Source organism: Charadrius vociferus, unplaced genomic scaffold (assembly GCF_000708025.1).
Source record: "Charadrius vociferus isolate BGI_N301 unplaced genomic scaffold, ASM70802v2 scaffold87, whole genome shotgun sequence".
Classification (NCBI taxonomy): domain Eukaryota; kingdom Metazoa; phylum Chordata; class Aves; order Charadriiformes; family Charadriidae; genus Charadrius; species Charadrius vociferus.
The window spans coordinates 1,319,274-1,333,175 of NW_009649314.1; the positions used below are offsets into that span (position 1 = coordinate 1,319,274).

A 13,902-nucleotide genomic window follows, 5' to 3' on the forward strand; every position below is an offset into this window, starting at 1 on the left:
GGTGTCATCTCAAAGCACCTGGAAGAAAAGAAGGTTATCAGAAGTAGTCAACATGGATTCACCAAGGGGAAGTCATGTCTGACTAATCTGATAGCCTTCTATGATGGTGTGACTGGATGGGTGGATGAGGGGAGGGCAGTGGATGTTCTCTACCTTGACTTCAGCAAGGCTTTCAACACATCTCCCACATCATCCCCACAGGCAAGCTTAGGAAGTGTGGGTTAGATGAATGGACAGTGGGGTGCATTGAGAACTGTCTGACAGATAGAGCTCAGAGGGTTGTGGTTAGTGGTGCAGAGTCTAGTTGGAGGTCAGTAACAAGTGGTGTCCCTCAGGGGTCAGTACGGGGTCCAGTCCTATTCAATATATTCATCAATGACCTGGTTGAAGGGATAGAGTGTACCATCAGCAAGCTTGCTGATGACACAAAACTGGGAGGAGTGGCTGACACGCCAGAAGGCTGTGCCGCCATACAGCGTGACCTGGACAGGCTTATTAATACTTAAAACAATTAAGTATTATAAATACTTAAAGAGAGGGTGCTAGGGGTATGGGAACAGTCTTTTTTTCAGTGAATATAGGAAGTGAATATAGGAAGTTCTATCTTAACATGGGGAGGAACTTCTCTACTTTGAGGGTGGCAGAGCACTGGCACAGGCTGCCCAGAGAAGTTGTGGAGTCTCCCACTCTGGAGACATTCAAAACCCGCCTGGACGCCGTCCTGTGCCACCTGCTGTAGATGACCTTGCTCTGGCAGGGGGCTTGGACTAGATGATCTCCAGAGGTCCCGACCAACCCTGACCATTCTGTGATTCTGTGATTCATCTTAAAGTCTGAAGAGGCCATGGAGAGGGAAATGGCAGTAGCCATGATGAGAATTAGTAGAGGTACAGATAAGGACATTTGTAGCAGCTGATATGCTGACATACGCTTGTGTTAATTCAAATCTTTCAAAGCCTTTCCTTTGCTAAATATAAGAAGTAACGATCAGTACATGATAGATACTGGTTACTTGACTCATTGCCTTCTGCTGCTGCCAGTTGAGTCAGCTGCAAAACTCACACTGAGAAAATATTAGTCCCTATAATGGCTTTTATTGAGCAGAGTAGAGAACTATGGAAGGGGTTTAATACTGCATAGCTTCGGAACTGATCAGGGTATAATAGAATTTCTTACTTTAATTTCATTTATTGGACGGGGATCTTGAACTTAGGTGACATGTGATTAACCTGCTGTAGAATGTGTCTTGCTGTTGCATTTCAGTTGGAATTCTATGACTCCATAACAAACACTGAAAAGAAGTACCATTTGTTTAAATAATAAAACTTGCATTTTGATATTGTGATAGTGCTTACATTAGACATAAAAAAAAAATAATCAGAGAAACTGAGCAACTGATACTCTGAAAAAATCTGATTGTAACAGTTTATTCAAGTGAAGAGCTAAATGGCAGTGGCTTCTCAGAGAGAAGTGGATGTTTTCACCTTTTGCTGCCCAAACTTGCTTAGCTCTGTCGAAGCCAAACAGCATTATAGCTTCTACTGGGAAAGAAGTTAGGAAAATAAAATGAGTCAAATATAAGTCAAATAAGAGGTTGACTATATAATATCAAAGCCATCTAAATGACGCAAGCACAGTTATATCTACATGTAACTATTACACATAAAAATGGATTATTTTATATTTTGGAAAAAATACTTTTTCCAAATTGTTAGTAGAGAAACTTTTCCTCTTCTTTCAAACAACACAAAATATTTAAATACCAGCAGGGCAATATTTAGTTCTGTGTGTAAGTTCATTTTGAAAGCAAACTTTTTTAATAGTAGTAAATATAAATCCTATGAACTGTAGAAGTGTAGCTCAGGGAAAAAGCTATATTCTCTTTATTTTGTATTTATTCTAGTTTTCCTGTATATATGTGTAGAATCTTGTAAGCTTGCTATATTTTTATAAACTGAAAAAAACCACCTCAAAGGTATTTTTTTTATAGTAATCACTTTAAATGTCAGCTTTCTTATCTGTATTTCATCTGCAAATGCTGTTTCTGACCAAAACATGCTTTCTTCTTCCTACTTGTGTAGGGCTGCCTTCTATGATGTTCTAGTACCATACTAGGTTCTTGCATTTATACACTCAACTATAGAACAGAAAAAATGCAACGCAGTATGCATCAAAGAAACAATACGATAGTTCATTAGAAGTGCACAAGAAGAAAAGAATAATTAAAAAAAATTATTTATCTTACTGATAACCATCCAACCCAGATATACTTGTTTTTCTAAATATCTCCTAAGAAAGAGTAGCAATTGAGTAGCAATTCACAATTTGGTGCACTTCCATGACAGCACATTTGTAGAAAATCTTAAAAGCAGTGAAGTCAAAGTTTTTGTATCCAATTTTTATAAATTTATTCTTTTACATCAGAGAAACTTTAGTTTTTATCTGTTAATCTCTAAAACCAAACCATGCTTACTTAAATTTGGTAGAAGATGCATAAATACACTATGTATTATTTGTTTTTACTGTAGCTGTAGTTTGTTTCACTATAAAAATGTATTTTTTCCCAGCATTGCCCAATTTGGATAAGCAAAGGAAATGGTAAATGAAAATCATTTCTGACCAGTTGGCCGGAATCAACTAAACATTTTTTTCTCAAAATTTTATTATTACGCTGAGCCTCTTTTTTCCAGGAAGCTCTAAAACTCAAGAAACTTATAGCCCAGTTAAAAACCTTGTCTGTGGGATTAACTTAATTGGGGTATTGAAGTCCTTTATTTTTTGAGAACTCTGTTGTGTAAGTTGGGGAACTTGTCTCCTTATGCTGTTGCTATGATCATCTCCTAAGAGTTATTCAGTGCACAAATCTTAAAACCCAGCAGGTTTTAAAATTCCCCCTTACATTCTTTTTTTTCTCATTTCCCCCCCCTCATCTTTAACTTCCTTCTCTTTCCTGTCTCCCAGTTGTTTTTCACCTTACCAATACACTCTTGTATTCCATGTTTGAAGACACTTTTCAGAACCACATTACAGTCCTTTAAGGTATAACTTTTGAAACTGGGGAGTCTGGTGTCTGCTTTCTCTGCTGGGATCTCTCCTTTCTACCATTTCATCCCTATTCCAATTTAGCACACACGTTTTCAGTAAAGCACTTGTAGATACATCAAAAGACTGGCTTCTATTTAATGAATTTCAGGTTTTGGCACCAATATTGTCACCAATGCCAGTAACATTTTCATTCTTTCAGTTTTCATGCTTTCTATGAAACCTCTCCAAAGGCTGTCTTTTCAACAAATATAAATATTTTTTTTATTTTAAAATATCTGGAAATAAGCATGGAAAAATTTCAACCCCCCACATAGCATATTCACCTATAAGATGCTAGTATATGTCCATGCTCTCTCACATGCTTTGAATCCACAGTCACTGACACAGCCTTTGTAGAGATCTTGAGGAGTAGAACAGGATGGGATCGAACTTTATACCATATCATGAAATGATAAACATAGTCCGAACTAAGGCTGTAAACTTGCCATTCTAGCACGGTATTAGAACTGTCTGCATATTGAACGATGTTATAGTTATCAATTTTGATATATTCCACATTCCACACCTGTGATTATCTTGCAAAAAAACCTGTCCTTTTAGATTTAAGACTTCGGCAATTTGAAGCATTTCCAAGCACACAGAGGACTATATCTCTGAAACTGAGAAGGCAAGAGGCAAAAAGGAAATTTATACTAAAGTTAAATATAAATAATCTAGAAGAAATAATATTTTGTAATGTTACTTTTTGTGAAGACATTTTGAGTCACAAAGGACTGATTTTTTTTTACTGTCATTTAAATACTTAAATTCATATTCATTAGTAAGTATTTAATGACTAAAATGATGCTCGTGGTTATTATTTTGTGGGAAATACTGAAAATAGTGACGTGTATTTGAGCATATGTATGTAAAGAATCATTAAGCTACTATTCAAAAAGAAAAAAGATGAAGTCGTAGTGAATATTATTTAGCTTAGCAGACTAATTCTAGGAGAGGAAATTATTTGCAATTGAATTTCTGTTGAGGATTGGGATCTTGGTTGACTGAAATAAAAGTCATGAATGAATTAGATTTTCTTCTTGTTAAAGAGAATGTAGCATATTTTGTAGCACTCCTCAGCAAACTTAGCAGTGATATGGTTCACTTTATGTTTTTAAAATTAATTAATTATTAATGAAATAATTAATAATTAATATCAAAGGTAAGGAATGGCTGGGGTTTTCAATAGTAGAAGTAGAAGAATGGACATTTCAGAGCTATCATGAAGCAAGAATTGGCAGGATTTGTTGGCAAGCCACCAAGTGGAGGAAAAAATAGGATATCAAGGTTATAAACTGTAATAATGAAAAGGATGGTGGAGATGGGGAGTAACAGATGTCATACAATGTAGTCAATATGCTTTTATCTTGTACGGATTCAATTTATGGCTGAGCATTCAATTATAGATGTCTGAAAAACGTCAGCAGGGCAAAGAGGAGAAACCAGATCTGAAATGTAATTTATATAGTTGCTGAAGTAGTGTGGTGGGGGTAAGAATAATAAAAGCAAGTGAAGTCAGCCTGCCTGCTTTTCTGGGGCAGAACAAAATTTAGAGAATTTCCATACTTATGTGCCCTGCTGTCCTGTGCAATCCCTCGTCGCTCATCCCGCAACTGCTGACTCCTTTCATGCCGTGACTTGTCTTCACTTTGAGCTGTGGCTTGGCACCAACATAGACCAAGCAAAGTGCTTTGAGTGAATGGCAACCTGAGGGGATGGTGGCTTTCACAAGGGCCACCTGAGGGCACCTAGACTCATGTGGTGTCACTGGGACTCCTCCTACCAGCTGAGCAGATGTGGGCTATTCTCGCTGCCTTGTGCTGTTGATACTGGCTGTCTCTGGACTGAGGCACTCACTGCATGTCATCACTATCCTCCAGGTAATCTTTATACATAAAATATGTATTTAAACAATGAACTTGAGATCTGATGTTCTCTTCTTTTTTGATACCCGGTTGTTCCAGTGAAGCCCTTCAAAATATCTGCTAGATCTAGCAAAGGTGTCAGAAAGTAGTACATTCATCCAAAGAAAACATAGTTTTGCTCTTGCAGTAATTCTCAACCTTAACTGGATGTCTTCTGTTGAAAGTATTCTTGTAACCAGAAAGTAAAATGTTAGCACGTAAAAATGTTATAATGCTTTCTTCTTTTCTAGAGTAAAATAGGAAACACTTTTTTTATGAATCATAGAATCATAGAGTACCAGGTTGGAAGAGACCTCAAGGACCATCTGGTCCAACCTTTCTTCGCAAAAGCACAGTCTAGACAAGATGGCCCAGCACCCTGTCCAGACAAATCTTAAAAGTGTCCAATGATGGAGAATCCACCACTTTCCTGAGGAAGTTATTCCAATGGCTGATTGTTCTTATTGTGAAAAATTTTCCTCTTGCATCCAATCCAAACATCCCCAGGAGTTAACTTGTACCCATCACCCCTCATCTTTTCCATGCAACTCCTTGTAAAAAGGGAGTCTCTGTCTTCTTTGTACCTACCCTTTGAAGACTGGAATGTGGTGATAAGGTCTTCCCTAAGTCTTTTCTCAAGGCTGAACAAACCCAGTTCTCTCAGCCTTTCCTCATGGCAGGCTTCCCAGTCCTTTGATCATCTTTGTGGCCTTTCTCTGGACCCTCTCCAGCCTGTCCACATCTTTTTTGCATAGCAGGGACCAAAACTGAACACAGTATTCCAGGTGTGGCCTGTAGAGCACTGAGTGGAGTGGGATAATGATGTCTTTATCTCTGCTGGTGATGCCTTTGTAGATGCAACACAGCATCCTGTTGGGTTTGCCGCAGCAGCACACTGTTCATTCATATTGAGCTGCTTGTCCACCAGGACCCCCAGGGCCCTTTCCACAGAGTTGCTCCCCAGCCGGGTAGATCCCATCCCGTGCTGTACTCCTGGATTATGTTTTCCCAGGTGCAAGACCTTACAGCTGTCTTTGTTGAATGTGATAAGGTTCTTGTTAACCCACTCTTCCAGCCTACCCAGGTCTTCTTGCAGGGTAGCTCTCCCTTCTGAAGCGCCCACTTCCCTGCTCAGTTTGGTATCACCAGCAAACTTCATAAAGGTAGACTTTATCCCATCATCCAGATCACTTATGAAGATATTAAACACCATTGGGCCCAGTATCAATGCCTGGGGGACCAGGTTGCCAGTTTGAAAAGGAGCTATTTACCACCACCCTCTGGGTGCAGCCTGTCAACCAGTTCCCCACCCACTGCACAGACCACTTTTCTACACCGTAACACATCCGTTTCTCTAGGAGGAAGCTGTCGGAAACCATGTCAAAAAGCTTGAAGAAATCCAGGTAGACAATACCCACTGCTTGCCCCTCATCAACTGAGCAGGTTACTTTGATGTAGAAGGCAGTCAGGTTTGTCAAGTGACTATTTTGTGAAGTGACGGCACATATCAGAGGGGTGTGTGGGATACCAAATGATGATGAGAAGTTTGGATAGAAGAGCGTTAGAAAAACAGAGAGGGGTTTCTGTGTAAACTTGAGGAAGAACCTTACCGTTAAGACTGTTATTCTACCTATTTAACATGAAGCACAATCCAGCTTCGCTAAAAATTATGCAAAACCTGTGGAGGACGAAGCAGGGAAAAAAGCATAGTCTTAAATGATGGTCAACTAGGGCTTTTTCTTCTTGTCAAAATAAAATGTAGCTGGCTGCGGGTTCCAGGGCTGTGTAGCGACAGTGGTTACAAAGTGCATCAAAGTCAAGGTTTCTGGTCTCCCAACTGCATTAAAAATATGCAGCAGATAAATCATTAAAGTATTTTTATTAATTGTTATTTAAAATGGATATGCCCCTGCATACAACAGAACTAATAATTTCTCTATTTCCACGCAGCCGAGGCAACGAGAATAGACTAGCACTACGACGACAGACTATTCTCCGGGAGAAGGGGAGGAGGCAAGCCAGTCGAGGACCAGCGTATATGTTTAATGACCACTCAACAAGTCTTTCTCTTGAGGAGGAGCGCTTTTTGGATGCAGCAGAATATGGAAATATTCCAGTGATTCGCAAAATGCTGGAAGAATGTCCCTCACTCAATGTGAACTGTGTGGACTATATGGGGCAGAATGCCTTGCAGCTGGCGGTTGCCAATGAGCACCTGGAGATCACAGAACTTCTGCTGAAGAAAGAGAACCTATCTCGGGTTGGGGATGCCTTGCTTTTGGCTATTAGCAAAGGTTACGTTCGGATAGTGGAAGCCATCCTAAGCCATCCCGCATTTGCCGAAGGCAAGAGGCTTGCATTGAGTCCTAGCCAGTCGGAGCTCCAGCATGATGACTTTTATGCATACGATGAAGATGGCACACGGTTTTCCCATGATGTTACACCAATCATTCTGGCTGCTCACTGCCATGAGTATGAGATTGTCCACACTCTGCTGAGAAAAGGAGCTCGGATTGATAGGCCACATGACTATTTCTGCAAGTGCAGTGAGTGCAATCAGAAACAGAAGCATGACTCTTTCAGCCATTCTAGGTCTAGAATCAATGCCTACAAAGGTCTGGCCAGCCCTGCTTATCTGTCTTTGTCCAGTGAAGACCCCGTAATGACTGCCTTAGAGCTCAGCAATGAGTTGGCCGTGCTTGCCAACATTGAAAAAGAGTTTAAGGTGAGTAGAGGGATACCAATTCTGCAGACAGAACTGCAAAGTTCAATCAAAGGTTTTTCTCCCATTCCTTGAACAGTAATAGATCAGCATCACTTTCACAAGTCATCAGGATATCATGGGAAAATATATAATTGTTTAATGAATGGGCGATTTAAATCTTTGGGAATGTCTTACTGCTCTGTGCTAATTGTAATTCATGCTGCTTATGTAGAAGGTGCCAGTGAACTAATTTTCCAGTCCCTGTCCGGCAGCATAGTTAGGGAGTCCTTTCAAACCCTTGAGTGAAGTGGACTTAGGACAGGGGAAAGAGGAGACTGTAGTGGGACAGTTTGGTCACTTATGCAAGCCGAATTGCAGAGTTCTACTAAACCCTCATACATTCTCATTATTTCCTCATAGTTGGATTGAAAACTTTTTCACTTCTCACAATGTTTTACAGTTATTTACTAAAAAAACCCTAAATAATGGCTGCCTTGTTCTTTTTTAATGTATTGCTTTTCTCTGGGGTTTCTACTAACCTCTTCCTCTTTTTTACTTAGTTGTACCTAGTTATATGTGAACTCTGTGAAGTTAAAGACTTTTTCAGTGTTATATAGAATTTTTAATGTTACAAAAATGCATGATTTTGAAAAAAAAAATAAATAGTTGAGACCCAGGGATTCAAGGCCCCTTAGACCCTTGAAGCATGAATATTCTTTGGGGTTTTTTTATTATGTAGATACAATGGTGCACAACCTACAAAAATTTTTGCCACAGTTTATTTGTGTTAAAGCAGTAAGAATGTAAGCTTTTTGCTCTCAGTAAATGCAAAGTCAGACCTTGTGCAAACATAAGCAGGTTATGTTAATTATGACTTAGGTTAGCTAAAATCACTTGGACTGGGTTTACCTTATGGGACCCTGTTCAAAGCAGAAGCTTTCACTAGCTTACACTAGCAGAAGCTACTGTATGATAGTGCTGTGATGGAACAAGATATCTAGACTGCACTTGCTGGAGATTGAACCCCCTCCAAAGAAGTAAGAGAATCAATTCCAACATTGTGTTAGGAAGTTTGAAGTTGCCATGATCAATATTTAATGTTAATCTTCTGAGCAGTGGCACAGTTCTCAAGGCCATGAACCCATCTTTGCTCAGCCAACCTGAGCTCAGATTCTGCAATTCTGAATTAATTACTCCTGACTCGTTCTTGTAGATGTACCTTTGTGGCACCAATCTGTTGTAAGAAACTGAAATACTTCTTGGAGGGGGAATGTGCAAGGAGTTCTTAAAAACAGCAGCTAAACAGCTGGAATAGGAGCAGAGGGGAATTTTTGTTTTATATCAATAAGACCAAATTCTGGGAAGAGCAGTTCAGCTTGAAGCAGAGGATGAAAGTCTGCCTCATGAAATCCCTGGCAGAAATCCTTAGGACCTCAGTGGACTGAGATTTCATTCAGTGCTTTCATGTACAGTTCAGAAAAGGGTATTTAAACCACATACTCTTGTTTCTTTCTCTTTAGCAGCTGCTGAAGATGTGAACAAAAGGAGATGATTAACTTAAAGGGGAGTAAATTTAGAACAGAACAGAAAAACATTTTTCATACACCATAAATGCAGCCTGTTAAGTTCACAGCTATGTTGAGATAAATAGCATGTCTGATTTGTAGGGACTGTATAGCTCCGTTTACCACAGTTGGAGCGACACAAGCTAAGATTATTATAAAGATAAATAAAATCATCATCTGGAACTGTCAGCAAGAAGTGTCCTTCAAATGTATGCTGCAGTACACAACTGGCAAAATGAACTGGAGGCGCGGGATTTGTCCCTGGTGCCAGCGGGACAGGGAATGGAGCACAGGGGTGAGAAAAGGTGAGCTGGTTCAGAATGCACACTTCTGCAGCCTGCCCTGAAGTGCTGTGAGGACGTCCTTCCGTGGCATGACCTGGCTCATCCCTGAATGACTTTTGGGTTTTTAGTTCATCTTTTTCTTCGGTTGCCTTCTCTAAAATTAGAGCTCTATTCTAGGGTAGTGTTGTATAAAGAATTGCAACAGAGGTTTTGAGATACTGTCCCTCCACAGAAGCAGAGCAGCTCCGTGTTGCCGAGCATTAATCAGCCAAGCTCTGCTGGGACATGCATAGAGTAGAGTGAAGGTGAATAGGAACAATGAGGAGCAGGAGCACAAGGCAACATGGAAATTTAATTCTCCCTTAGTTTAAGGTTTCACCAAGAGCAGGAACATTTTTGTAGGTACTAAAATCACGTGGTGGTTCTGGATAAATATTAGAGACAAAGGAGTACATTTATACGTGCATTGACGAGAGTTAACATTTACACTATTGATAAGTGATAACATTTACAGTATCTAGACAGGCTGGGGGCTTGACTGAGAATTACCCGGCTTAGGTTCAGTGCAGGCAGTACAAAGGTTGCTTGTACCAGCTGCAGGAAATGGATGCTGTTGTTTTTACCGAGTCTGGACTTGTTTCTGCTCCTGTAAACTCGTATCTCTGCTTGCAGCAATTTATCTAAAAATTGTTGCCCTTACTTTATTTCAGGAGTTTGCTACAGTTATCCGTATAGTGTAGTCCCTGCATAAAAACATGGTTTTCATGAAAATGTGTTACACATGTTAACATAATCAAAACAAGTCTATTTTTAGTGCGTAGATTACTTGGACATGGCAAATCTTTAGCTCCACCTAGGGTTTGCCTGAGCCATTTAAAGTATGTAAAACCTTGCCTGAATGAAAATTGAAATTTCTGGTAATACACTGTTTCAGAAGTCACCTGTTTTGTAGTGCTGATGGGATATTGTTGCAGGGGAGCTTCCTAGTGGGTGCCTACGGCAGCCAGTGGCACAGACAATTCCCAGGTTTTCCTTGGAGGCAATGGAAAGGGTTGATGCTAAACTGTGATGCCGGTTGCTTTGTGACTGTCTTCTAATTTACTTCTCTCTCCTGTCTTACACCATCAGTTAAGGTTAGAGATAATGCTGACCATGAAACTTGTGATTCACGCAAAATAGGAAATGCCATAATCAGTGGAAACTGCAATTCTCTTGAATAAACTACTTTATTTGCTTCAAACCTTTGTAGCAGTGTTATCTAGCATTCCATGCCTGTTGCATTTGGTTGCAGGTATTGCTTTTACAAGTGTTTTGGAGGATAATTGTTTATTAGGAGTAAAACCGGAAGAAGGTAGAAGATGACTTCTGAAGGAAGACTAACTGGACAGATGCATCAAGCACAGTGTAGGAATATTTCTGCACCAAGCAAACAGCTAATTCAGGCTTCCTGAGTAATTCTGAGGACTTCAGGATTTTCTGAACACCACTAAATTTAGCTTTTTATGGCATGGCTCAGTGTGCAGCTTTACGAGGTTTGATACTATATAGAATATTTTTATTTTGAGGGATTGCACTTATATTTTCTGTCATCTAAACTGTTTTCCCAGCCTAGAGCTAATATCTCTACTATGTCCATAAGGATTCAGATGATATCTGACAAATGTTACCCTGCAGAGATGAGGCCTGGAGTTTTGAGAGGGACAGCTGTGGCCCAGTGCCATTCAAAATGGAAAAGTTTTGCATTTAGTACAAAATCTTCTGCAGCTGTAATGGCAAAAGACCGGCTTATAGTTTAATGTGATGGAGTGGAAAAATGTATTTTTTAAATAAATGTAGATACGTTACTGTTTGTTGGAAGTTAATACCCCTAATAAGGCCATCTGAGTTTGCTTTTCTGATGAGAAGCAAAATTCAATTTATCATCTCAAAGACTTATTTTCTGTTTGTTTTTATTTATACAACCCCATTACAGAAATCAGGTCCCAGTCTTCATTATGGGCATTTTCAGCTCTCTCAGAGAAAAGTGAAGATCACCTTTTAGAGAAGAACTGAGGCACCAAAGGAGTAGGGGACACCTTTGTAAGGGGAATAATGTGTTTATCTACCTACTAAGATGCCCAAATCCAACATTCAGGTCCCACTTACATTCACAAGGCACTTTGAAATCCTAAATCCTCATATAGCAGTACCTCTGTTTCTGGTCTTGGCCTCTACAGGACCAGGACATGGTCTGGAGCACTGCTCCATCTTATCTGTGGGGCTCAGTGTCGGCCTGTGCCCCGGGAGTGTTTCGTCCCGGGCACAGTGTGAGGGACAGCAGGAGCTGTCACAGGAGGCCGTGTGGGGAAGTCCACTTTCTTCTGGGAGAAACGGCTGTGGTGATGCTCTCCTGCCTATGTTCTGCTGCTGACATGGTCAGAGGTGAGGCAAGTCATGGTCAGCTGAGGTTTTCAGAGTGACGGTGGCCTGCTGCCTCCCTTACCTGGAGCACCAAGACAGTCTGTGGCTGCTCCTGCCGTGAAGGGCAGGACCCCCCTTTCTGCAGCAGCCACTGTCACCCCCACCCCTCCTGTCATTCCTCTGCCACCAGCATATTGTTCCCCTGGTTCCTCAGCCCCCGCAGCGCTCACCCCAAATCATCACCTTCCTTTTGCTGGGTGGGAGCAGCCAGCACTGTCCCCTCATCCTTGGTGTGGCAAAATTTGGCAAAATTGCGTTTTTCCTAAACTGCTGAGGAGCCCTGAACCAACATTGTCACACATGTAAAATAAACCTCGCACATACTTTATTGCAGAATTAAGGACTGCTTTTTTAATTCATTACGTTTACAATTTGCAGCAAAGGAGAACTCGTGGAATTATCCATGTGCCTGTGGCCATTTTCAAAAATAAGTTAAGCCAAAAAAATTGCCACATTCACTTGGCGCACATTAATGGTGAGAGACACGTGAGACTCGGGGGAGGGGGAAGTTTCTGTGCACGCGTGATGACACTGAGATGGCAAGAAAAGTGTATTAATTGTTTTTGCTGTCACTACACATTTTAGTGGACCAAGGAGACAAGGGGCAAAAGGTGGCCCATGCAGTAGTCTCTGCAAGTGAACACACTCGATTTCTTAGAAACAAAGTCCCCCAGCTAGAGTTACCTTTTCTGTGTTCAGACCCTGACAAATATTCCCGTAGCAGTTTAAGACATTATCATCCCATCTGTCCTTCTTAACCTTCCCTAAGGGGATAAAATCTTCATGAGGGAATACGTCTCAAGACAGCGAACTGTGAACTGGGGCAGGGAGATGCCGTTGCCCTCAGCTGACTGTGCTGTGTTACAGCCACCCTGTGCTGGGGCAGAGGCGGTGATGCTGGGCACCGCGCGAGTCCCCATAGCTCATTCACTGTAACCTGACCGCGGAGGAGACTTCAGCTCAGCTACCACCACCGATCACAGCTGCGGCGGTAGTTCACAGCAGGGGAAGCTGTTTTATTGCGTTTTCAAATGAGAAAATAAACTGATGCAGTTTATACATGAATTTACTGGGTGCTAATATATATTGTGATATCATGTACAAATTCAGAAGGGATAATTCTGCAAAGGGTGAATGGGAGTATCTGGCTATTTTTAAAAGTGCTCATTCAGTATTCATTTTGGTAAATAGGACTGCACTTAGAAAAAAAAATAATTCTTCATTAGAATAAGTCATTGTATGATTTTTGTTTTGAGACTACCCCAAGGCATTGGACTCCACCATGGAGTAATGGTATCCTCACACACTGTTTTGAAATCCATGCCATGTCTCAGTCACCAGAGCTGGAAAATACTGATGAAGAGTGTGTTTGAGTGTGCGTGTGTGTGTGTATGTGTATATATATATATATCCTACCAGAAAATATGTACATACCAATGTATTACAAATATAGTACAATATTTTGTAATAGTTATTTATAAAGGCCAAATTATTTTGTTCTAAATTTGCTGAAAAATACTCCTTTTTTCATTTGATGTTAAGGTTCAGATATCAGTTTGGAACAGTTCATGGTGCCTAATTGTACAAGGGTTCAAGGCCTCACTCTGTGATTTTGCTTTGTCTGAATCTCAATTGGCTACTTTTCCTTTAATTCAGAAGAGGACATTTATGTATTAAAATGATTGAATGCTGAATCTTATCTTAGCTGCTGCTACAAAAATGAAAGCCAAACAGAAGGTGATATATTGCTCTCAAAAATGTCTTTCTGTAGTGCCAAGAAGGCAGGATTTTGGTTAATCTCTGTCGTTATTCTTCTGAAAAGAGGGAAGATAAATAATACAATAATAAAATACTGCATGTCATGAAATAGTTGGTTTTAATATTTCCCTTCTATTGTCTTT

General features: G+C 40.3%; 1 protein-coding gene across 1 annotated transcript in view; it reads left to right on the forward strand.

Annotated features, from left to right (window-relative positions):
• Window positions 1-6,942: 6,942 nt before the first annotated feature.
• The window catches only part of TRPC6 (transient receptor potential cation channel, subfamily C, member 6), a 38,329-nt gene continuing 31,369 nt past the window's right edge, over window positions 6,943-13,902 (forward strand). The window contains exon 1 of the mRNA XM_009889409.1: window positions 6,943-7,713. Within this exon, the coding sequence (XP_009887711.1) occupies window positions 7,027-7,713 (687 nt within the window). The 5' untranslated portion in view covers window positions 6,943-7,026. The remainder of the gene's footprint in view (window positions 7,714-13,902) is intronic.